The 27,362-nt window shown below is 38.6% G+C and overlaps 1 protein-coding gene across 1 annotated transcript in view; it reads right to left on the bottom strand.

Moving 5' to 3' along the window:
- Positions 1 to 27,362, bottom strand: part of LOC128254429 (putative polypeptide N-acetylgalactosaminyltransferase 9) — a 62,607-nt gene that overhangs the window by 26,622 nt on the left and 8,623 nt on the right. The window contains 5 exon segments of the mRNA XM_052983535.1: positions 253 to 446; positions 1,205 to 1,273; positions 1,276 to 1,368; positions 1,804 to 2,172; positions 8,890 to 9,703. Coding sequence (XP_052839495.1) covers positions 253 to 446; positions 1,205 to 1,273; positions 1,276 to 1,368; positions 1,804 to 2,172; positions 8,890 to 9,316 — 1,152 coding nt within the window. The 5' untranslated portion in view covers positions 9,317 to 9,703.

Genomic DNA, 27,362 nt, shown 5'->3' with positions numbered 1-27,362 from the left:
GGGGTTAGAAACCAAAGTTGGAGGATGGGCATAGGTAACCGTGGTAACCATCGCGTAAAACGAACATAACTAAAAGCAAACACAGAATGGTATAAATGGCCATGTATGTTGACCACACAAAAACCGCTCTTTTAACGAGCCATATTTAACGCACAGAAAGGAAAGTTATCGTATGATAAACTTTGATTAAAATTTCATTTGTTTTAAATAAAATAAAGTGTGAAAGCTGAAAAAAGCTATGATATGACTTACATTATGGCGCTTCCTTTCTCTTTCAGGAACTGGGTGCCAGCTGAACTGCAGATTCCAATCAAATCCTCCAACATTAACGCCAGTAGAATCACGATAGTGGTACTCCAGAGTCTCATCGCTAATAACATCAATAACTGGACAAACAACAGTGGTGGAATTACGGGCAATGCGATCCAGAAGCGGTTCCAGCCATCCTGCAAAAGGGTAAACATTAATATCGCTAAAATATCCAGAATATTTATTTAGTCAGCCATCAGAAAGGCTCAAACTAATATGTCAAAAATATTCATTTACAGCCAGGCTTAATTGCTTTTTTTGATTTCCATCAACGGCAGGGAAACATGATTTCCCTTTGTGCTTCTTCATTTTGTTTACTTCTTGACAATCAGTTTCCCAAGTTTCGCAATAAACAAAATCCATTGCCTTTTTCGGTTTGGTTTACTTATCGCTCTTCACCAGCTTAATAAAAGCTGAAAATGTGAAGCAGAAACAGATACGGAGTCGGCCTAATGCGGAAGATTAAGTGATTTTTCTAGAGCTCGGCTCTTGTTTTATTGGCATCGTATTCGTCCCAGCGGATTTTGTTTGATGGCCATCAAAATTGAGTATTCCAGAGAACATTACTCCCGACAATAAACAAGATACGACTAGAGTCCATTGGGAAATGTGGAAATCTCAGATAAACAAAAAAAAATGGAAGCTTTAAAATTTGCCGTTTGAATGTTTAACTTTTATTTTGGGCTGTATATATTTCAAATATTTATTTAGACTGAATTTTTTATAAGCCAAAACTGACTAACGTAGTTGGTAAGTCAATTAAGAGCTTAATTTGGGCTATTAGCATATTGGCAATATTGCAAATTTTAATGGAAATGCCATTAAGAGAGGTATAAAAATTTGCTGTATACTTTTAGGCTGTCTGAATTTATAATTAAATTATTGGCCAACTCACCTTCTGTGCACTCGCAATGGGAATCCAAATAGGTGAGAACGGCGGACTTGGCATGGTTGGCACCCAAATTCGGGCCCTAATCAGACCCTCTCGTTTTTGGCCTCTGATGATCTGAACTTTGGGATATGCGGCAAAGTAGTCCTCCAGCTGACGCTTCAAGTGAGCTAAAGAAACGAATTTCGTGAATTTTTGAATCATAAATTCAAAATATCCCCTACTTATACAATTCAGGCGAATGCATAAAATAATATAAGCAGAGTTACCAACTTGGCTTACAAGTCTGGCAGCTCTGCTTGTATTATTGTTTTAGATGATTATTACAAGAACAACTACATATAATAAATATCATTTTAAGGGCGAAAAGAATTAAATTTCAATTCTTTTCTTTTGCGTCCTCCTTATTTATAGCAATTAGGTTGGTTGTGCCTTATCATTTCGCGCTTTTGATCTGAATTCACAGTCAACTTTCGTAGGTAAGCCAATATATGAAATGGTGTTTATACACATAAGTATTTTCCCATTTCATTAAATGATTGCATGAAATGCCCATCGTATAAACACATTAATAGTTATGTAAAATAAAATCAGTGAATACTCACGCATATCGCTGTAGTCATCTACCAGGATAATCTTGCCAAGCAGATGTTCTGGCGACCTGTCCAAAACCGAATGGACAGTTCTCAGCAGCACAGTCCAAGCCTCATTGTGGAAGCAGATGATGACATCCGTTTTGGGCAGATTGGTCAAATAATGAGCCTCATCTTTACACCAGGCATCTCTAGGATCGGGCAGCGTTCGATGCACTGATATCAGGTCTGATACGTACTGATTGAAGGCGTTTTTGGTCCAGCCATCGTCAACGGCCTTCTTCATCTCATCGGACATTTCCTTGGGCAGATGCACCGGCTTGCCTAACTCGCCAGGGTTCTCCTCAAAGTCACTCGGGGCGTCTATCACCTTCTTTGTGTCTGCAAAATGTAAGAGAAGAAAAATGGTAAGTAAATGTCGACATTACTTTATATTTTCTACCAAGTTGTGAGTCAAAGGAGGGCTGAACACCTAGCCGGATGAAGATAAAGCTTTGTTATGCGTGAAATTTACGACAAAATACAAGGAGAAACACTCAGTTCCTGGTGCATTGGACATGAAAAGTTGCCATCATCAGAGGGTGCTCTGCGTTCTGGGGTCATGAAAAATCGTTTGCCTTGCAAATTTCCTCACATGTGTGAGTGTGAGGAAGCACCATGCTGCTCCTTCTTCTTTTTTCCCCAACCCATTTTAAGCCCCCCCTCAATTGTTTCCTTGGCTATCAGTGTTTTTCCCCTTGCTCTGCATTTTATTATTTTGTTATTTGCATTTGCATGGAAATATGAATTCCCTCTTCTCAGCTGCTACCACTCTACTCCAGCTTTTCCTACGCATACACTGCTCCACTTCCACTTCCATGTCCTCGTGCCACTGATCCTGCCTCCTGCTTTTTATGCGATTTGTCAGCCACAAGTGACACTTATTGGGCATCGCCCGAATGCCTGTTTGAGTTCTGTATATGTCTCTGTGCGCGTGTTCGTTGTCCTTTGCAAAACGGGACCACATTAATGGAAATTTCAGAGAAGACAAACACAGGCACAACCTGAGTCGTTGCTCATGGGGATTGCAAATATAATTAAAAGTATTTTCTTATCATAAAATCACTGTTTTCTAATTTCAAACGGATTAAATGGGCTCAAAGAACAACAATCTTACGATTGGTTGGCGTTTTTGCCTTTAAAGTATTAAATGGCTTAAGCCCAGATTATAAAGGCAAAAAAATAGGAAACACCTTAAAAAGTTGTGTGCAAATTTGCATTCGGGAATTTAAGGGCCAGCCAACAGAAATGTAAAGACGGTGAAACAAAGTCTTATGTGAAAATTCAGAAGTTTTTTTAAAACAATAAGAAGTTTTTTAATTTTTTGTCAACTGAATTGCAAACAGATCTTTGATTTTAATTTCTATGCGGACAAATGGTTAATTTGTTTTAGAGCCCAAAAAAAAAAATAAAATTTATTTTATTTTAATTGATTCTCAGCTCTTTTATAAGTTTTAGAATACATGCTGAACCGGTTCAATTAAAAGCCCATAAAAACTTAACTGAGTGCTTGGCCAGAAAGTGGCCGTATTAACTGGTTTTCTTCTCTCTCATTTTTACTGAAGCTAACATCTTCTACCCGATTCGGTGCCCATCCAAATTGAGAAGCATATTCCTGTACCCGCAGACATATTCTAGACATTCCCAGTGGTCAACTTTCAACCATGCAAAAACATTTCAATTACCACAATCATTTCAATTTCAATAAGCATAAAAAAGCTAGCTGGCAAAATAAAAAGCCATAAAGGCTGGCAAATAAGTGGGATGAGTGCAAGGGGTGGGGATCCAGCGAGGATTTCAGCCGCATTATGCTAGCAGCCTAACCAAGAGGCCAATCAGTCGACAATAAATTCACTCGCAAAAAAAATGGAAAATAAGAGAAAAACCATTAAATTGCCCAGAGGCGGCGGCTTAAAAGAGGAGGGGGGAGGGGGGCAGAGGCTCCCTTAACTCATAAATTTTATGATTTACCGCGGGTTGCCGTAGTTACAACATCATTGCGGTACATTCACGCGAGCGCCAAGGACTTGGGCATGCATCCTTAGTTCCGGATGGGTACTCTTTTTCCCATCCCCAAATCCTAAATCCAAATCCACACCCCATCGTAATGAACTTTTTTGCATGCTGGGCTCGCACACGCATCATCATAATAAAAAACAATACAAAATATTGCCCAAGGCGCGGAGGAGGGACTGTAACTGGATTTATGTCTTTTATTGGTTCTCTGTAGCATGTTTATGTCCTCTTTCGATATTAATGATTCCGCCCAAGAGTGCTGGAAACACAGGCGATCTTTTTCCCTCCAATTGCTGTCCCTTTTTCGACTGGCTGAGCTCCAGTCGAATTAACCCAATTATGGTCACGCCCTATTCGCCAAAGGTGAGTCCAACAAAGTTGGGTATGGCTATACATTCTTTAAATACCTATAAAATTCAACATATACATATGTGATTAAGATAGGATTTAATTACAGTTTGTCAAGAAAGGTAACACCATAATTAATATAAAAGGGATTTTCTTAAAATAAATATTCTTTAGATTAAGTCATTTATTTGTATTTAATAAATCACAAAAGACAATTAACGGAGTGTTGTAGGTGTTTGTTGGTATTAAACTTTTCAAAATTATAATATGCTATAGTGACTATGTATGCTTGGCACAATTTCTTTAAATTTCTTAACTATATATAACAAGAAAATGCAATTATTCAAATTATTATACATACAGAGTATTAAATATAATTTCAGACTTTTCTTTCATTTTCAATTTTCTTAATAAAATATTTATGATTTCATAAATCAATATTGACAATTTATTGAGTGCACTAAATGTAAACTCATTGTGTTGAAAATAAACTTTTTCCAATTTTATGTTTGCATACTTATCATAATCAAGATAAGTGATAATAGATCATTCAATTGTCAACTTTTTCTTTCCGACTTTTATAATATATATCAGTTCACCTTCAACTTTGGAGCGCATTTGGCAAATCGAAGTTGACAAGTATTTTTTTGTTGTAAGCTCCAATGCTCAGCGGGGCGTATGCGTTATATTTCCAAGTGCTCATGTCCTGGCATCTGCCAAAAAGGGGGTCGTCTATGTATGGTTGGGTACTGGAATTTGTGAGGGGGGAGTGGGGAAGGGGGGCTTTGGCGGAAAAGACAAAAGGAGACAATCGTAGCGAACTGAGCTCGAGGGACACGCCTGAGCGTGACAGGAAGCTATAAATGTTTTGTTATAGACAGCGACAGCAGGTGGAAAAGGGGGGTGCTATGCACCATATACTAAAGGCGGAAGGGGGCGTGGCCACATGACAAATGCGTGTGTGTGAGTGTGCAAAGGAAAGGGGAGAAGAACTGACATATCGGATGTTTGGCCTGCGTGCCTGCGTTTCATCATCATGTTTGCCGCATAAAAGTAACATAATATGCTATAGTACCGTTATTTCGCATAATGCTGAAAGGGATCTCAATATATACGTATATAATAGATGTTTGCATGTGTGTGTTTGTGTGTGTGTGTGTGTGGGCCATAAACAGCAATAGACATGCAAAGAAACATGAGGAGCACATCAAGGCTAGTGGGATTAGCATTGATTAAAAGCACACAAGCCAGGCAAATCAATCTGGCCCAAAGGGGGCGTGACCGCATTGTCAATGTATATAGAAAATCATTATCGCTGCTAAATTGTAAAAACAAGAATTATGCATACATGAAGAGCAAAATTAAAAAAAAAAAAACAAAGGGAAAGGAATCAAGGCGATCGGGAGGTAAAAGGTGGCCAGGGAAAACGGGTAAACGATCAAGATAACATGGCCAGAAGGCAGGTTCCCTTGCTGCCTTTTGGTATAGTAGTAGGGGGATTTGGGGGGGAGGGGGGCTAGTTGCCTTAAGAACCCGATGCGAGCGCGCGATAAACGTCGTGTTGCAGCCACTCGCACAACCTCTTCCCATTTCAGCCATTTCGGTGGTGGTAACGCGCCCCAAGGCCAAAGCCAATAAGTACAACAACACTAATTACCAGCTACGAACACAGAATTGAGAAACTCTAAGGGACTGGCAGGAATCCAGATGAGGAGTACGCCACAGTGGTCACAATAGCCCCCCATTGAGCGTGGTTTAAAGTTATGGCCCCCATCACATGAGTGATCTATTTCGAGACCATAACCCTATTGTTAGGTGATCCACATGCAAAGTTGTAAAAATGCTCTAGACTTTTGAGAAAAGAGGTCGAGAGCAATCTTGTGCCAGACCCATAAACCATAGTTAATGAGCTGCTTTCAAGAGGGTCTTTTCAAGATTAAGATAAGTGTTGGGATCGTTTGATCAAATGCAAAACATCAGTGTTGAAACTAGTTTTGAATAGAAGCCATTAGCATTCGGATCCGTAAACAACTTATTTTTTTTAATTTATAAAACAAAGTTTATTTATTAAAGGCGATTTATAAGCATCTCTAAAAGTAGTTCTTTACTTTAACAAATCTAAGCAAGCTTTAAATGAAACAAAAATATTTTTTAGGGAACAGAAATTCAATAATATATATTTTCTTTTAATTTAGTACCACCAATTTAATATGGCACAGAAAATAAATTTTTTTAATACTATAAATCTAAGGGGGAATATTTTAGCATATTTAAAACTGGTTCTTAGCTTTATGTGTACCACATTTTGAAAAGCATTGAATTTCAATACAACCAAGATCGGTATTTTTTAAGGAAATGGATAATTCTTATGATTGTTTAATTTTTCTACAGATAATTCATGATAATTTTGTTACGTATAATAATTCCATTTTCTAATATTATAAGTCTATCAGAGAAATGAACACTGAAACTAATTCATATACCATGCAATATACATTTTGTATAAAGACAAATTTACATATTCATGAGATATACGAGAAAGATAACGGTTAGTGATTAAACATTCCTGGTTTTCGGTCATTGAAATTGATAACCTGCTTAAAAACATGTCGTAATATTTCGTTTGCTACCAAACACTGGGTTTCAGACTTATTTTGTTATTATATTGACTTCGCTGTGCCTGGAAATCAATAGCTCACACTGTGCGAGCCCTTTTCTTTGGGAGTGTTGGTAAACGTTTGTAAGCTTGCGCATAATTTTGACGCCATAGGGCAGCCGCTGATGCCTCCGAAGCTGGAAGTGAATCTGCCGAGACTTGCTGCCAAGGATCGGGGTCCAACTTGTAGCTTTGCCACCTCAACGCTGATGAGCAGATCCAGATGCTGCTACACGGATGATGATGATGGTGGTGGTATGGGGTGGGATGGGATGGGAATGACTACAGGTATGACGATGAAGGAGCAGCGAGGAACGAGAGATGCAAACATGATATGCGAAATTGCAAATACGTGCATTGTCTGCCAGGGAGACTAGATCTCCCGGCTTTGCTCCCCAATCCCCAGTCCCCAATCCCCGACACCCTTTTTACCCAACTGACCGAAGACCACATGCTGATGCAATCTTAAATGCTTGTTCCACATGCGAGGCAATAGATGAAGGAGGAGGGTCTTACGTACAGGAAGCTACGATACAAGACCCCGTCTAGGTCCCATCCAATTCCCCATCCAGACCCCTCCTCGAAACTCATGGCTGGTTGGCTCTGGTCTGGCTTCATTGATTTGCCTGGGCGACCATTGAGTAAAATCCCAGGACCAGCTTCAGCTCCTAAGACTTGACTTGATTAGTAAGTAACATTATTTTCCCCGCCAAAACCTAATGCGAATATCTATCTCTGGGTTCCGAATGTCCCCTACCCTGACATTGAAAATGCTGTTTGGCAGCAATTCCAAGTTGTTAAGTGCTGCATGTTGTTGTGTTCGGGCTGTTAGTGCCCGCCGCTGCAGGCATCTTCGACATTGTTGTAAAACTTGTTAGAAATTTTCTTAAAGGCACAAAGGCGGTGGCCAAATGGAGGAAGTGTGGCAGCAGCAAGTTTTTCTTCGCAGGCGAGGGAAATTCAGGGGGGATGGGGATACAGAAAGGGGAGGGCGAACACAGGAAAGCAATATGTGTTATTATCCCCCGTTTGGTACGCTTCTTTCAGCATCTTGTATCGAATCGGGCTGGTGACCCAAAATGCAACCTCCCAAACAGGGATTGAGGATGTGTGACCGTAAAAAACGAGCAGGGAAATTTAGAGTGGGGTGAAATGGTTGGAAAGGAGGCGGAGATTTCGCCTGCGTGTTGCAAGTTGCAAGCGATTGCGTGGAAATGAAGTGCAAAAAACTGAAATCGTGGATGCAAAAAGGAAAGGGAGGTGCACGAGGAAATATTCTAGTAGAATCGCTGGCGTCGATAACAAGAGCGGAAAAAGGCAGTTGAATAGTTGGGCAGGAAGGGGTGGAGAAATAGCCGGGTTTTGCGTCAGAAATAAATGTGCAACTGATTTCAATATAAATGCTTATTGTTGAACGCAGAACAGAGGGATTCCGATGTGCAACGTGCAATGGGCACTAATGGGCCAAGAACGTAGAGAATCGAGAAAGCCCTTAAGAAATCTTCGGGAAAATGGGAATAAGTGGCCCTTTTCTGTCACTGGGAAATGTAATTTTTGGAATAATGTTGAGAATTTTACATGAAATTAAGTTTAGCTATTTTGTGAAACTGGAAAATGAATTGGTTGTAAAAAATTTGTTTTGATACTATTAAGAATTTTAAGTTGAATTAAATTGAGTTTAAATTTAATTTGTAATATTCTGGCAGCAATTCTAAATTGTTAAGTGCTCCATGATGTTGTGTTCTAGTTGTTGATACTATTGAGAATATTAAGTTGAATTAAATTGAGTTAAAATTTAATTTATAATATTCTGATTATAAATAAATAAAACTGCCCGGCATTTATTGCATACAATTAGATTAACTTAATTAGGTAAACTTAGTTTCTAGTTAAATATTTTCGAATTGTTCTATTGAATTATATTATTCCCCAATAAACTAATAAATGCTGTTAATATGCAACTTGTTCAAGCTATTCCATAGAATTTCTCCACTTCCCAATTAACCAATAAATGCTGTTAATATGCAATTAAAACTCACCGTCTTGCGGCTTTTTCTTCGGTTGCTCAGCCGCCTTCTTTCGCAGCCTTTCCGCCTGGAGGTCGATCTTGTGCTTGCCCACGGTGGGTGGGATATCAGCCTCATCGTGCACCTGCTTCTGACCACCACCGCCTCCTCCTCCTCCACTGCCTCCACCTCCTCCTCCGCCGATTACATTCCCATTGATGCCAAAGTCCTCGACGACGGGTTCGTTCCTTAGCGCCATTGCAACGGGATCACCTAGTCCTCCAGCGCCGCCCCCTCCCAGGGCACTTCCCACGCCACTCCCACCACCGCCCCCATCCTGGGAGGCTCTTCGCCGCGTGTCGTCCGTGTAGACCAGAAAGGCTATACAGAACCAAATGGCCAGCAGGAAGGCCACTAGCTTCACAATCGTTGTGGAACGTCGTCGCCAGATGAAGGCCATCTTTGGTTTCTGGATTTGTGGATTAAACAGCTAGTGATGATGATGATGATTACGTTGTTGTTATGTCCCAGAAGGTGCTAATGGAAGTGTTCTATCTCGCTCGCTTTGACCGATTTGAGCTTTCACTTAGTTAGAGGCCAACACGGGGGCCGGCAACATTGCGTATACGCAACATTAATCAAAGCCAGGCAATGATTTATGATGCAGGATATGTTTTTCTCGTTTTCCAATCGTATTTTTGCTCCTTGTTCTCTCTTTCTGATATGCGTTGTCCTCTTGGAAGATATCGTCTATGTTTTAATAGCAGTCTGTGCATTCAATCAGTCTGAAGCGCCTGGATATGTGTGACCGAAGAACTTTAAGAACGGAAGGATCGTTGGGCAGAGTCTGTGAATAAAAGATGCAAAAATACTTAAAGGTTACTGATTTCAATTTAAACAGATTCAAGCTTAATCCCAGACCTCAAATGGCAATTAATTTATATGTTTTTAAGCCATTAAACTGAAACGCAAATCAAGTAATTGAGCCATTAAAGATAGTATTGATTTTGGATTTGTGCTGATGATGCCGCATCTTTATCTTCATCTTTCGACGCTGCTGCTGTTGCTGCATTTTGCAATTAAGCTCGAAGCTCGAATCTCGAAACCTCCAGTCTCCGGCCTCGTCACAAACATAATACGACAGCCAACATGCAACTAATGTCAATATTATATAATTGCAGCAAAAACCGCATCAGAACTGTGTACCGATCCGCAGAGCCCACTCAGCCCTGCGCACCACCTTTGCTCTTGCCACTTGAGTGGCTGCCAGGTAAATGACATGGACACGCCACTTGAGCCCCCAAGCCAACGAAACAGAACGGGACAGAGGTGGACTTACGGAAAAATGGAGTCAATGTCCAAGGCAGACCAACATGTCCAACATGCTGTAAGAATGGCTCTTGAATGTGGTATTATTCAGGGCGTGCTTACATCCCAAATCTGGGATAGTTACAGAAAACATTTGAATTAAACATTTAAAAATCATTTTTAATTGGATATACAGTAGTTTTAGGACAATAGTTTTGCAGGAAAACTTTAATAACAAACACTTTTTATGTTAAGAGTTTATTAACAGCACCTTTCATCATTATTACAATACTTTAATTATGTAGATCATTCATTAATATAAAAAATTTAATTATGAGCGTGTAAGCCTTGTCATGTATTTTTTCCAGTACATTTTACAACTAAAGGTTAAAAAAGTATTTTTAATTAAAATTAAATAATTTGTAAGACAATACTTTTACAGGAAAACTATAGTAGAAACCGTATTTATCTGTTACAAATTTGTTATCCAGATTCTTTAGTATAATTTTAGTGTTTTTTATAGATATACATATTTTCTTTTTATAACACAAGTTATAATTCAGGGGTATAAACCTACTCATGTATGTTATTCCAGTGCATGGGTAAGATTGATAGGGTGAGAAGCTCAAGTGGTTGCCCCACAGAGAGTGAAGTTGCGTGTCAGGTTGGTGCAGTGCATCCACCGAGAAGCAGCAGCAACAGAAACGGATAACAGAAAACAAGAAATTGTGGTTCCTCGCCCGGCAACCGCAGTTGAATACCCTTCGATGCTAATCCAATTAGCGACTGCCGCCGCTGTGGGTTATGTGTATGGCAAATGTTCAAGTTTGCGTTTGATACTGGTTTAAATTGAATTAGCCCCAGGATTAGTTGCCTGACCCTACTACTTCCAATACTTCTGGCAAAGTTGACAAGCGAAACACGCACTAGCACCAGTTTTTTTAGTTCTTTTAAATTGAAAAATATGAAATTAATAACGAGTTTCTTATTAGCTAAGTTAAGAAAATTAAATTTCGTTTGTCCAAAATTTTTATTTATTTTAAAATTTTAAATATTAAGAAACTTGTGCTTGCATCTGTCCCACATTTTGTCAAGTGTAGCTTAGTTGCAAAAAACATAGCCTGGAATTTAAAGTCTATTGAGGAAAATGTGTATAAAAAGAAGAAAAGTAATAAACATTAGACGGGGCGCCTCAGTGATCGGCACTCATTGAAGGCTTTTCGAGCGCCGGCCACAGATTGCAGTTCTGGCCCAAAGTAATTGACTGCACATGCTGGCTATGCTGGCTATGCTGGCTATGCTGGCTATGCTGGGCAGAACAGAAATCCCAGAGAAAGAGCCCGTGGATCGAGGGCCAATCCAACTCTGAGCTTATCAATTAGAGGGCAGCATCCCCACATCGCCCTCTCACCACGGCAAACTAACCATGGCAACTATGTGTGCATACAATAAATACAAGTTAATTACTTCGTGTGCCTTTTGTTATGGCTCGTTGGGTTCAAGTGCCATCCAGCCCGCGACCCTCTATGATTTTCCCCATGCCATGTTGGCAATTTCCGTTGTATGCGCTTATAAATTGAAAACAAAAGAGAAAGACTTCGGGTGGGTGCGAGGGCGATGCGAGGGTGAGGTGCCAAAGGGGTCGTAACCAGCATGTCATGTCCTCAGTCAGCTGTAAAACAGCAACACACACACACACACACTGAGTTTGCCCGGGCAAAATAGAGCGATTAAAGTTGGCAGGCAGGTCGAGGGCGACGGCGAGGGGGTTGTCAAAACCAAATGTTGACAATCTCAATTATTATTTCGGAACCATCCCAAAATACTCGCCAACAACACGCTAATTGCCGGATTTCTGCCGTCAGTTTTCGTCTATTTTCGACCAACTAAATGGAGTATTTATCAGATGCAAGTCGGCGTCTGTTTCACTCACTCGGAATTCCCTATCGTTAATCGAACCACTGACTTCATAATAAAATTCCCGACAGCCGCCTATAATTGATGACTTCTTTGATAGATTGCAGGCAGGTCGGTCGGTCGTTTAAATTTGTGAATTAATTAAAATGCTCTTCTGTTGCTGCGCCGTTGGTTTGGCAACGGTTCAAGCGGCGTATGCGTAATGTTTGGTTTGGGGTTTGGTCTTTGGGCTAGGTTGTATAAATTTGAAATGCAGTTATTTTGGGCCATAGATATCATAATATTATATGCCTGCCGTTTGGAAAACATGTTCAGCTCCAAATGGGTATTTAATGTTGGCATTTATTTGGATTTCCTAGTGAGAATGTGTGTGGGTTTTAGGGTTTTGTGCAGCTAATGAAAATAGCCAACATTGGTGCTTCGCTGCTAAAATATCTGTATAAAATTATGTTGAAAGAGGGGACTGATGGGATTTTATCTGCAGATTATTTTGTCCCATTAGTCTCTGTTTTCGTTTGCGCCAAACAATAAATTTTTATCAGGAGGAAATAAAAATGACTGAGTTAAATATGTAAAAATATTACTTTAAAAAGTTTTAGATTTTTTTATTTATGTATGTTGGTTGTTGGCCTGATGGCCCAAAAAATCCCATTTCCGGTTTGATAAGGAATGGAAACTTTTATTGTTCCTGCGATAAGGGAAATTACAGAAACGGAGAGGAAGTAAGCGTGGACCTGGTAAGCGTTTTAATGACTGGCAGACTACTCCCCACTTTTGTTTTCCCTGTAGGCTACTTGTCTTCACCTTCTTCACCTTCTTCACCTGTCTTACCTAATTTTTCGCTTCGTGTTGCGTCTTATCGCCTGGCTAATTGACTGATAAGCGAGTCGGGCAATTTGTGCCTTCCCTGATGAGTCTAGTTCAGGCTCGCTCTTGTTCTGCTCCCCAGATAAGATACAATTAAATTCCATAGGCAAGTAGCTCGGGTGCTAAGGAAAGAGAAAGGAGAGTAGTTGACTCGCAAATTGCTTTTAGTTCGGATCGCCTTATCTATGCTCTGCATTAATCAGTGCTTTCAAAAAATAATTGCCAAGATAATTCGTCGAACACTTAACTGCAAATTAAAGGCACGCCTGCGGAAAAAGCCAAGGGGAATCGGTCGGTGTATAAGAGATCTCAAATTACGCATAACAAAGTCCAAGAATTTTTCGCATTTTCCTTGGAACAGAATAAAACAGAAAAAAGCAGAAAAAAGGGGAAGAAAAGTTTATTGTCGCGGTTTCAGCTTTCCATCTTTTTTGCCGCTACTGCTAGCTACTTTTTGAATACTTTTGCTCGGCGATCATTTGTCATTTTCTTATGCAGGAAACTTTTCGTGGCTGTAAGAAGGAATTTTCCGGACTGCGCATTTCCACGCTGTCTGCGGTTCACACAGTTTATAATCATTATTATTTATGCAGACTTAATCCACAGTTATTAAAAAGCAGCCACAGCGAACTTCCATTCTCATTGCACCCCCCGTTTAATATTCATTTGCATTCGGTGGCAAATGAAAACTTTTTAGTTTCTAATGAGTTCTTGGTTCTCGAGTGCATAGGAATGAAGTTGCGTTGTGTTATAGCAGGTCGAACTTTAGCCCGAACTTTGCACCATAATTTTTGGGAATTATGTCCATCAGTAAGTCAAGTTTGAGGACTGGGGATACGCTGGCAGAACGTGTTTGAAAATCAGTGGGGGGAAAATCAGAAGAAAACTCTGGAAATGCACTCACTGAGAACACCAGAGCCAGAAAACTGGGAGATGGATGCCACTGCCACTGCCGGTGCCACTGCAACTGCTCTTTCCAACTGCTGATGATGATGAGGTTGCCTCTGCAGTTGCAGCCTCGCTTCGTGGAAAGAAAGTTGCCATGGAGAAAATTTAATCAAAATATTTGCACATCCGCCAGCAGCGCGAAGTTGCCAAGGCGACTAGAATTACCAGTCTAAGAAGCACAGACCAGCCAGCATCTTGGCAAAAACGGTGGGGAATGGATGGGTTTGCTGCCAACAGACCCACAGACAGACATACAGACAGGCAGGTCTTCTTTCCAAGCAGGTACAGTGAGAATCGCAGGCAGCCACCACACACAAATTGAAATCTCAACGGATGGTAATTGAATTCGACTTGGTCTGCGCTTCTGATGCGGCCGGGCAAACTTGGTTCCTTGCCAGAAAATATCAGTATTAAATGAAAGAAGGCTGACTAGCCTGCGGCGAAGAGCTTTCCTCAAAATCTTTTGGTCGACAACTCACATATAGAAAGTCTGAATCTCGGTAAAGATTTTGACAATTTTATATCATTTCAATAATTATCAATTCATGCGGCAGAATAAATACTCAATGTGACTATGAAAGTAGGTCAGAAATCATTTGACTTGGTTAAAATAATCTAATTTATATATATTTTTAAGGCAATGACAGTTTCAAGTTATTATGTTTAAATATTTACCATCTTTTTTTTCGTATTTGCTATTCCCACAACTATTTGTTGCAGTATAAAAATTTTTAGCTGAGCCCCTTAAAAAATATTTACTTATTAGAAACACCCAAACAAAAACTGAACGTTTTGTTTCAATAAGTGTGCCTTCAAAATAAGCTACAGTCAGTATTAAAGTATAAGTTATTATATTAATATAACCCCATTACTTGTTAGACTCATTTTAATACCGAAGAGTCTTAAACTTTAGTCTTCGGGCTTATTTTTAAACCACATATGTACGTTTTGTTTTTAAAATTTCGTGGCATTAATTTAATGCTCATCTTATTGAGAAATTGTTCATGATCAATAGTTTTGAATTAAGTTAACAAAAGTTTCGTTTCACCTTTTCATACTTCTTTCTGTTTTCACCTTAATTATATACGTAAATTCTTTTCGCAACCTTCAAAGTCAGAGCCCACTGTATTTGGCAGAACTCCTTTTGGGCATTTGGTTCATGTCACGGAAACCAGTCAAACCTCATTTGCGATGGCAAATGCAACCGGCGCGCGACTTCATCTTCATCTTCGTCTTCAGTTTTAGCTTCAGCTTCACCTGAGAGCGGTGCATCACGAAACGCTTTTTTTTCAGAGGCAGCATCTTTGGACTGGTTGTGGTCTTTGACAATTATTTACCGTTGGCGCTTAACTGTTAATTTGCGAGGCAGGTAACCAGTTCGCTTCGTTTTGCTCGACCGACGAGACTAGGACCTGTTCCTGTTCCAGCTGCACTGCATCCTCACCAATCTGCGGCGATCCCCGCCGACAATTGCTTACATGCCACGCATTTTTTATGGCTCTTAATTTGACAAACGGGGGCAGCAGCAATGCTTTTCCACATACTATACATGTGGAAAATGTAAGTAAATGTTTTTCCTCTAACATCTGTTTCTTTCGCTGCCGTTTTTGTGTGTGCACTTTTCATTGTTCGAAAATAAATTACAGGATGAGAGTGTGCGAGAGGGCTATTAAACTGCAATTAAACAATTGGCAGTCAACAAGATTCATGGATTTTCCATATATCTCTCTTGGGAGATAAAGAGTTGATTACCAACTTGCATGGAACGGCATTAGAAATGTATTTTAAATTTTGGAAAGTTTTCTGCAAAGAAATTTCCTTGAGTTTTAAGAGTTTCTGGAGTTGAACAAACTGGCCCATCTGATATCATCATCATTATCCGATTCACATAAACCAGAAATCAAATCAAATTATTTGTTTTCCCCTTTTTTTGGCCGCCAGACTTTGATAATCTATGACAACTGGCCACAAATCGTTTCCTTTGTTGCCAGCAAACTTGTCAAAAAGTCGGGCTAGATTTTTGCCTAATTCATTCAGCAAACTGTCCAAAAGAAACTTGCCAAACTTGTTGGCCCAGCCCAAAACCCAAAATAAAAAATGTGTGGCGAGAAATCTGAGAAGAATCCAAATGGAACGTAATCAGAATTCCCCAGATTCAGCTTCGGTTTTTGGTCCAACCAAGTTCTCTGTTCTGACTCCGTTTCAGCAATTTTTGCTTTATTTTTTATCTGCTGACCTTGCACTTGCACAACCAGAAAACAAGGTCAGCGTTCTACTGTCTAATGCCGTGCCAAAACTAATTTTGAAGGTCAAGCAAGTTGGCCAAATTAAATGGCAAAAAGGCGCAGCAAGTCCCAAAAGACCGAAAGCTTAAAGTAAAACTCGTTTCAAATAAAACTCAAAATGAGCCGCAAGGAATTCAATTGTTCATTTGCATATGCATGCATTTTCCACTTGCAGTGTCCACCATCAACCACTCCCCATGTAGCGCTTTTCCTCGGTTTTATTGCACGACCTCAATATTTATTTGTTTTCCTTTTTTTTTTTGCCATTTTCGAAGTCAAAGCCATTCCGCCGGGCCCTCAATTTCATTTCCATTCCATGCCATTTTTCAACCTGACCAGTCAGCGGCATCTTCACGATTTTCACGGCTCTCTCCTTTTTTTTTTTTTTGTTTATTGGCCTTTTTTGGCCTTTTCGACTTATGTTTGGGTTTAGATTTTTTTTTTGGTTTTTTCTGCACTTTAGAGCGGGAATTGCATTTTGCCGCTTTCAATACGGCTGGCCCTTGGCCATTTGGCCATCAACTTTGGCAAATTGAATAAGAAACTAATTTCCAACAAACTGAAATATTTTTTATTGAAACAGAGAGTTGGAGACTAGTTTATGCCCTTTAAATAAACGCTTTATATCCCCAAATAAATATAATTTCTTTAAAAAGAAATGATTTAAATAGAAATGCTCTGCTGAAACAAAAATAACTTTTGTATCTAATTTACTTTTTACAACTGACCCTTAATCACAGCAAATTAAATTACAATCCACTCATAAATTCCAGACATTACAAATATGTGTGAATTAATATGACACTGATATTAGTTAGCACATGTATTTAGAGCAAAGACTTTTACCATTTCGTATTTTTCACTCACAACTATTCGTTTCCAAGCTAATTCCCATATACCCTCTAATTCGTTTGCAAAGCTGCACAAAAACAAACTCGCGCCAGAACTGTTTGCCAAACTACTGAAAAAGAGCGAGCTACACACAACAAGTTATCAGCGTTAATTTTGTTTGTTCAGGTTTACTCAGAGCAAACAAAAAGTCCCAAAACAAAGCACCGCCATGAAGGGGGAAAAATTAATTTATTACTTGCAACTGGGACTATAAAAAGGGAGAGACTATAACGGCGGGAAAATTGCGGCTCGTAAACAGATTTAGATTTAATCAAATGATAGCCCAGAGCTAGATTTGAATTGTGAGCGGCTGCTGGATTTGGTAATGCACTCAATATATTTCAATGTGGCAGCTCGATTAAATATTTCCCAGCAGATTGGCAGGCTTGTGGAAAAATGGGAAAAATGTTTTGTGACCCGGGTCCTGAAACATGAGAAATGGCAACAGATTTAGCACCACACATATACGCCTGTGTCCTGCACATGTTTTTGGCTGTATAAACTATAATCGTCAGATTGTACTATATATGGACATTTTTTTCGGGTCACCATCGGACAGCACACATTTTATTTCTGTTCTTTTTAGTGAGAGGCCCTTTTTCGGGGGAGATAATTCGGTTGCGTTGTGGCGGAAAATGAAAAGCAGAGGGCTAGAAAAATCGAAAATGTTACGCCTGAAAATTGCCTGTCAAATGACAAAAATGGTTTCAGTTTCTGAATGTGTGTGCCCCACCGCTCATGGGCATTTTTCATGTCTAGGCCCACAACATGCTCCTATATTATATTTATTTTTCTACTTTGTCCTTTTTCCTGATGCTCATTTTCGTTGGCATCAGATTAGGGCCCACATTTTGCGGTCAAGAAGGGGGTGGGAAAGAGGCGAAAACTCAGGGAAACCCTTCCCTTCAAAAGCTGTGGAACTAAAAAAAAAGAAATTGAAAATAACATTTGTGGCGAATTTTTTGCTGAGGTTTGCCATGTCCAACAATTTGCTGGAAGCAAAAGTTTTTCCATTTTTTTTGGCAAAGGTCGCTCTAAGGGAAAATGGAGATGAGATGAGTCAAATTAGATCATAAATGATATTGCATGGAAAGTTTAAGGGAAATTGGCTGCGCTTTGAACCTGTCAAAAAGTTTGCTTGTTTTGGAGCAAAAGGGGTTGTCCAAACTTTTAAGTTTAAGTCTAGAAATTAATAATCCCTGCATAATGTGCACAAGAAAAGTTTCTGTCATTTTTATAACCTTTGAATACAACTAAATATGTTCTTCTGAATATGTAATACGTAATACAAGAGCATTTTTAGTTTAAAATTTTCTCTGAATGCATTCAACAACTGCAACACCCTACAGCCCAATTCCTCATTAAATTCATTTGCACTTCCTCCGTTTTAATGTGATTCGTTAGGGTAAAATAAAATTGAAATCCCCTGGGGGCTAAGCTGCACTCGAAGGAGGAACCCTGAACCCTTTGGCGTTTACTTTTGGCCACTGGACACACACATCTCACTGGTGGATTACGTTGCTTGCACGTTGGATGTACGGCAATTACAAACTGCTTAAAAGCAAATAAATCCCTGCCAGGCAATTGCATCGACGATGGCAAAGGATAACGAGTATTTGTGGGGCGAATGTTGTCTGCAAATAAATATATATAAACATTTGCCGCTCCATTTAATGAGGCTGCGGGAAAGCAAAACAAGGAGAACATTTCAGCTGCTTGCAGCTCGTTATCGCTGGCCAAAGCGTATCTATATCTGTATCTGTAACTGCATCTGGGCGACATAAAACTGTCAAAAAGTCGCCTATATAAATCGCTAAACTAAATGCCTTTCATAGTTTAATGTCACCTCGAGGGATTTGAAGGAGCGAATGGATGGATATATGGAGGAGCAGACAACGTGTCTCTATCCGAGTCCAGCATCCACGCCTCGATGTCATTAAAACCGAATGAATTATGCAGTAGCCCAAGTGAACTACTTGCAGTCCGCCCTTGGAAAACAGACCAGAAAAGTGCACAGAGGAAAAACCAAGTATGGATTTTTTCATGTCACATCACTTTTCTAACTTTTCAAATACTAAAGAAAGCAAAGAGAATAAAATGCATATCAAGGAATACTCAGGCTTGTTTTCCTCTATTTAAAGAAAATGTTGCCTCTAATGTTCCATTTTATGTATACAGGTACACAAAAATCATAGTACATAAAAGTTTTTCATTCTCTATTTATTTTAGTTTGTTTTAATATGGAAATTAAAAGTATTTTTTTAATATTTCATTTGACTATTTTCGAAATGTATTCCAATATATAAAAAATGTATTTAAATGTAAACCATAATAATATTTATCTAAAAAAAAGGAAACATTTTTTACATTAGCTCAAATATTTTTAAATAAAATCAATAAATTTAATATGGATTGTGTTAAGAACTAGAATGTTATATTAAAATGTTAAATTCAATAGCAATATATTTTTTTTTTAGCTTTTCATTTTTGTATCTGTGCAGCGGACACAAGAGACCCACTGAAAAGGACAAAAAGTAAGGTAAAAAGAGGACCATTGAAGCAGTTGACCAGTTCTTGTCGCGACTGCAGTTTCTTTGTTGTTTTAATTAACTAATTAAGATTTTTCTATGTCGCGCCTAGGTAGGAAAAAAAGCAGTCGCCCAAGTCTAAGGAATGCCTGCATTATTTGTAGCAGCAGCCGAGTTGCTAAGGACCCAATTAACCTTTTATGGCCATTTGGCACAATAACGAGGCCAAGAGCGAGAGCCAAGAGACCGACAGCAGGGCACACAGAAAAAGTTAAGAAAAGTAAATAAAAGGCAGCCACACAACACATTCGAGACAATGAGACCTGGTCTCTTGGCTAGTTAGCTGGCCGTAAGTAGCCGGCCATGTTCAGTGAAATTGTTAGCCATATTTGGCTTTGGCGCACAAAACAATGGCTATCATAAATTCCAGCTACAAATTGACATTGAAAATTTGTTTGTTTTCCCTGCAGAGTGCTCACCTTTGCATAGGTTTCCTTGCCCGCTTCCTGGCTTCCCTTCTTCGTTGCGTGACCACAAAAGCTGCAATTACAGAAAAATATGCAAACAGAATATAAGCTAAAGCTTCGATAAATTTCTCACTATCAACAAGATAATGTATTGCTTGTAGTTATAGATTACAATGTATTTAATTATTTTTGTAAGGCTATGAATTTATGACACTGGAACCATATGTTTGTCGTGGGAGTCTCACTTCCGCTTCGGCCAGGCACATGGTAAATTTCCCATTATAATAAAGGGTTTGTATTTGGTTTGCTTATTATGCTGAATATGAAATTAATATTCAGAATTTATTGCCACAGAAATATTATATAATCATTTTAGTGGATTATGTACGGTTTGTTTCTAACATGGTTCGATTTTGTAACGAAATTGATAAAAGTTAATCAAATTAAAGTTCCATGGTCGCTATGACATAAAAGGAACATTTTTAATTCTGATTAATTTTAAGATCACAAATACCTCGCATATAGACTCTCAAACTTAATATTATATAAATATAATTTTGAATACATTCAAAAACAGATATATTTTATATTATTATATTTTTCAAATACGCTTCAGAAAATTGTCTAAAACCATATTTTCTATACTTATTTCCTCTAATCTGAAGCTAATAAAATGGGGCATGCAGAGAAATTTCTTAAAACCCATTTTTGCCTTCAAGATTCCTAAATGTTTTCCAAACATTTTCGTTTTGGGTCACTGGCTAATCAATATGGTTTAGTGTCTCCCAACGGGGTTTTCCGACATTTTCTCTCCTCCACTTTACTTGGCTTTCTCTTGGGTTCAATTCAAACGCCCACATACTATGTATTATCGCATATTTTTCCTGCTTTTTGCCATTTTTCCCTCTGCCAAACCGGTTAGGTGTTGGCCGTTGTCTGCTGATATCAAGCTACTTCAAGGTACACGAGGACAGACAACTTGGCAGAGAACTCCGATCCAATCGCATGCCGAAGAGCAATATGGTGTGGGCAGCAGTCGTTTGGATGTGGATGTGGCTGTAGATGCGGTGACCAACTCACCCAAATAGATGAGCAAACTACCGTCTCGACGACACATCAATGGGCTAATTGAAATGGCAACACTAATTAGCGATGCTTTAAATGCGGACTGCAATTCCCCTGGCAACACACACACATTGTTGTCTAAAAGCCAGATAAAGCCAAAGCAGATGCAGATGCAGCTCGAAAACAAAACACAGAAGCGAGAACAAAATGTTGTGGCGATCGACTTTAAGCTACTTACAGAAATTGACCACCCAAACTATTGCTGAAAACCTCGATGGCAGTTCATTAAGATAAATGGTGGTCCATAAACTTTAAGCCGATTACAAGAACGATTCCCAGTTGCCGAAAGGTAACCCGGCTCACTCTCTGCTCACTCCCCAAATAAATAGCGTAAATTATTTGCTAATGATCGACGGACAAAGTGCTGGGCTTACGTCATGGAGCTATGTGGCTATCATCATCATCATCATCACCAGGTATGGCAGTTAATTTTGTGCAATTGTCTTGAACCGTTTTGAGTGGTCAATGCTATATCCCGCATAATCATCGATGAGCGAAGGTCGTGTGGCCTTAACTACACACGCGATGCTTCTTTTGAGTATTAACTAGAGATGGAGAGGGAATTTACATAGCTGGCAAACCAGTTATCACGGGGTTTCGTCATCATAGCTGCTAATATTTTGCCTTACACATTAGAGAGAATTGAAGTTTATTTTTACCAAAATACCATATAATTAAAATGCAATAAAAATGGCAGAAAGACAATAAAAACCGAAAGATATAAAAATGCCTGACTCAGGTTGTATTTGCCTCAGAAACATTCGAACTATTTGCGGAACTACCATGGGCAGGAATGCCTTCCCTTCCCTTCCTTCGAAAATCCCCCACTTCTGGGATTCCAAGGGACAAGACTCCAACTCCAATGTTGTTGTCGTGTCAGCAGCATCCGGGGAATGCAAACTGCAGGTTTGGCGAGGAGATGCAGTCCAGAAATTGCAGAATCATGCAATTTGTGGGCACTTCGAATGCAATCAACAAAACTGTTTGATTTATGATCATTTGCAGTTTGCACTAATTTTTCAAATCACAAAAGACAGCAGCAGCAGCAACAACAACAACAAAGCCGGCAAAACCTGATTCGAAACAAAAATTAATCATAGCTCTGGGAAAGGATAGAAGGCGACCTAAAGGAAGCTGACATGAAGGATGGTGCCTAAGGAATCATTACAATCAATAACTAAAATCGATTTGGACCTTCAAAAGCTTTCAGTAGCTGTCCAGCTTAAAACAGAAATGACCTCGTGACACGAAGGGGGAAATAGGGAGAAGTCCTATTCCTTGAATTTAACCTTTTAACGAAAACGACTTTTGATTTCATTTAAAAATATATTTAAATGATAAAAGTATTGATTCTAAATGTAAAATATTTTGTGTATTGATAACTTAAAACATATTCAAAACTAAGATAGTTAAAAAAAAAATAAATACTATAATAGAAATACAAAATTTTTAAAAATTATATATTTATCGAACTTTAAGTAAATTTAAAGACGTAAAGTTCAGTTACCTCATTTAAAAATATATTTAACAATTAGAAATTTTTTATCCTCGAAAATATTTATAATTTAACATGAGTTTTTTATAAAATGTGCCTGACATTTTGTGAAAATCGTGTTTCGTGAGCATATCTCAACGAGCCATAGAAATCGGTGGAGACGCCTGGGCCAAGAGTTAAGAGTTGTAATTATGCGCAGACTTCCTCTAGAACCGGGGGACCATCCCACTTTTGGGACCCTAGCCAGCCCCTTTTGGCAGCCCCTTCTGGCAGCCCCTTTTTTGCATTGTGATAAACGAGCAGTCCCTTTGTCTAGACTTTGGAGCGATCGCCTCTTTACAACATCTTCATTATGAATTATGCGCTTCGAAGTTTCCCAGCTTTCGCGGTTCCCCAGTTTCTCGTTCTCGTTCTCGTTCCCATGGGACATAACTTTTGTTTTATCACCCCAAACGAGGCAAGGACTTATCTCCGCTCTCTTGAGAGCTCAAAGTTTTGCCAACATGTTGCAACTAATTACATAAAGCAACACGTGCACTTTGTAATTTTATTTGTTACAACTCGAAATTAGCATGAATTTGCTAATTAGCTGCGATTGTAAAAGTTGCAGGCGAGGCGTCGGCGATATGTAGTTGTGACGACAGCGATGGCCTCGAAGAGTTGTGTTACTGCACTTTCCTGTATCTGCGAATCTGCGTGAGTGGGTAGCAAAGTAACTGTATCTACAAGTTTGTCGTTGCTACCCACAACCTAAAGGTAATTTACAGTTTCAATCTTGCGTATAGTTAACTGGAACTTGCAACACACAGATTGCAGGAAAGAGAATAACTCTGATTTCCGAGAAGCAAGTTTTAATCAGTAGTAAATTGATATTAATATCTATTCATTTTGGGAAATTTGGCAACCATTTGTTAACCCAGAGTTCACGTATCTTAAACATTCTATTTCCTTATGGAACCAATTAATTAAAACACCTATATTCTAAGAAAACCCTATCAACCTTTCTGATAAGATTAGATGTATTTTTATTAATTAAGGCTTGGGGGTTAGCTACAAGTAAGATTAAAGAATAACTTATTCATCTAGATAAAACATGAAAGAAAGCGATTTGCATAGATTTGTTTAAAATAATAGAGGTTCAGGAAAATAAACACGAACTTTAAGATATTTTTGATTACCTATTAAACTCAAACCGTTTTTAAAGTTTAGTTCTCACGAATCGTTTATCTAGTTTTCTGTTTTGCTGCGATACATTTAGCGTTGACTTTAAACTGAAAATACTCAAACACCTTGAATTTTAGCCGAAACTGAAAATACTCAAACACCTTGAATTCTAGCCCAATCACAGCCTTATCGCTTTTCTATAATCAAATGGTAAAAAAACAAAATTAGAAACTAATTCTGGCGTCATATCAATCAAAAAATTCGGAATTCCATGAAATAGCATGACAGTTTGACACACTATCGAAGTCGAAATCGAAAGAATAGTCTGACTGATGGGCCACGTGCAATATACGTTGCAAAAACACTGTAAATATTGAGATATATATTCACATGCTTGTAAATTCAATGCACTCGATATAGCAATTATTTGCCCACATTCATTACGGATAACAAAACAGTATATTTGCACCTTGCCACAATTCTTTATCTCGCTCTTCACCTCCCCCTCATACCTTTTGTACATTTTACATTTTCCATTCATTATACACACATATACATACTTTGTTAACAAATATTTGTCCAATCGTTGCCAAAAATGTTTACATTTACGTATTTATGCAACTGCTGTGCAAAGCGAGTTTTTTCTGTATCGTTCTTTGCGTTGTTGTTTTAGGGGGATTTATGCATATCAAAAAATTGACAAAAATAATTTTACAAATGAATTTTCACAATCGCTCTTGTGCATCCCATCGGAAAAATAGATAAATACAAAAGAAAAGAATGGCTAGCATCATGGTTAAAAAAATTGACCTACATTAAATATAATAAACATTTATCGCATTTGTTCATTGTTGATATCAACATTGCAAAAAATTAAAAAATATCTACAAAAACAAGCTGGAAACAGCCTTGGGGGAACCAACGTCAGTGAAAGTGATCCAACGGATAGACACACGATGACGGCAGATGATGATGATGGCAAAAAAACGTAAATATGAACGAACAAAAGTTTTGAGCTACCAGCATTGATGGAGCGAGCATTAACTTTACATAACTTCAAACAAAAAAAAACAAAATTAGCAAAAGTTCAAAAGAAAACATGAGAGAAATATAATCATGACTTATGAAAGCTGGAACGGGAAATGTTCCGTCAAAGTTGATAAAAGTTATGCAAGGAAAATCATTATAAAGGATTAGCCAATTTAAATGGAGGAGTATTTTAATAAAGGGTATTTCTTAATAATAAATGTTCATAAGGACTAGACAAATATGTTTATTTTTAACAGTCTTTTTTTTCAGTTGAGCGATAAGATTTGATTTTGTGAAATTCCACATGCATGTCTTTATATATACAAAGCATTTATTTACATAGCATGTTCACAAATAAATAAACTATAATTTCTAAGAAACTAATTATTTTCGTACATACGCATAGTTAACTTCTTTAAACACCTAATACCACCTTAATTTCCTAATTAGGCCTGCATTGTGGTATAAAATATGCACTCATAATGATTTATTTCAATTCATTTACAGCTTCTTTTGGTTACACCTTAATTGCAATAGCACGAGATATGTTGTTTTATCGCGATGTTGTTTTAATTATATTTACCACAAACTTTCTTTGTTTATCAACAAAAAGGAAAACAACAAATATAATTAGAGTGCTCAACATGTTGGAAGAAAAAAAAAACACCAAACAAAATCAGGTGCCTTTCGGCCACCGAAATTAGGAATACAAATGAAAGAAAGAGTCGGCTGTGGAGAGAGTGAAAGAGAGGGGGCGAGACTGGCATAAGTAAATAGCTGTAAAGATCTCCAAAAGGCAATCAGACGGTTGTTCACCTGGTCTTTCGGTCGCTGGTCGCTGGTCACCTCAACACCTTTTGGACCGTGCCCAGTTTTCGTTTTATACGGTTATGGTTTTTATTCTGTGCCCCCTGTTCTTTTCTTCTTTTTATATATACTCGCTCGCTCATACACCTTTTTGGTTAATTTTCAACGTGCCTGGAATTCCACTTCACGAGTATGACTCGCGGCCGTCCATGTCAATTTCGACTGCTTTTTGCTGGCAGTTGTCAAATTATACTTTTATCTGCGTATATCTGTAACACATTTTTGCGGGTGTTGATTGCCAGGCGACCCACATAACCACTGACAACTCGGCTCCGTCTAATTAAGTTTGCAACACACAACACACACACCGCGAGTGGAAAAGAAGTATATAAAAATGGTGAAAACCCTGGCAAGATCCGATGAGGCAGCCGCCTAATTACGGCTCAATCAGCTTCAGCTGGTGGCTGTTGAATGCTGGCTGTTGAATGCTGGATGGGGCTGCTGCTGCAGGGCTCGGAAAATTGCCTCATGGCGGCGAACCATCCGATGAGTTACCTAACTTCCAGCTTAATGACTTCACTAAAGTCGGAGAGTCGAGTCTGGTGGCCCCGGTGGCATGCTTTAAATATTTTGCGGCACTTGAATGCATTTTACAAATTTTTCTGTTGCAACCTGTGATAAATTGCAGTCGCTGGTGAGTACAGCCTGTTTCTTTTTCAGGTTTAACCCACTGCTGCTCTCTGATCAGACTGACATTTTCTGGTTAGGCTGACTCATGAACTGCACCTTCATAGGCATAGGCCCGGCATTAACCATTAACATTTCAAACACAAAAGCTTAACGGCAGGCACAGCAAAAAATTTATATATTTTAAATGGAAATAGGTTGAATTAAAATTAAATTTAACCATTTTTATAACACAAATTTCAGTGTATTGTACTCTTACTCTTGAGTATTTGTATTTTTAAATCAACAGGAACTATTTTTTCGTAATGTAAAGTTCAAAAGTCAGTCTCTACTTTTTTTCTGTTGTTGAACACGAAAAAAAGTAGAAGCCTAAGCTGTCATCATCGTCTGCATTTGCATTTGAAAGTGTCGATTCGAAATGAAGAGGGCGAAAGAAGTGGCAAGATTGTGGCCTATAGAAATGCAGGGGGCAACTTTATAAAAGGGGAACCACAAACTCAAACCAAGCGAAACATCATCACCGATTGTGCTGTTGTGTTGTTGCCAACGTTTTGTATTAATGATGATGCAACATTTGCCACAAATGTAAAAAGTTACGAGTATAAAAAAAACCCCAAGCACCCATGGCTAAGTAAAGTTTTATGCCCGAAGGCCAGAAGCGCGTTTGACTTTCTCAAAGTGGCTTGTTTCCTTCTTTTTTTAGTTCAGAGTTGTAAACTGAAACCTTTTTTTGTGTTGGACGAGGATCGGGGTTTAATAAGTGGAACAGATTTGAGGGCAAAGCCCGCATTAGAACTTATTCAATGGCATTTTTAGTTATTTGCTGTGAGTCATAAAGATAAATGCAAATTTGTTTTCTCTTCAACCCACACAACTTACAATTTTTATAAACTTGCGAAAAACCAATTTGTTTGCTCCATTTTGAGAATGTGAAAATTAGTAAAAATGGCTTTAATCTGTTGTTTGAAAGCAACACCCCATTTTTTTC

The sequence above is a fragment of the Drosophila gunungcola genome, assembly GCF_025200985.1.
Source record: "Drosophila gunungcola strain Sukarami chromosome 2R unlocalized genomic scaffold, Dgunungcola_SK_2 000004F, whole genome shotgun sequence".
Taxonomy (NCBI): Eukaryota; Metazoa; Arthropoda; class Insecta; order Diptera; family Drosophilidae; genus Drosophila; species Drosophila gunungcola.
Note: the sequence above shows the minus strand (reverse complement) of the source record. Positions and strands in the feature narration are given on the sequence as shown.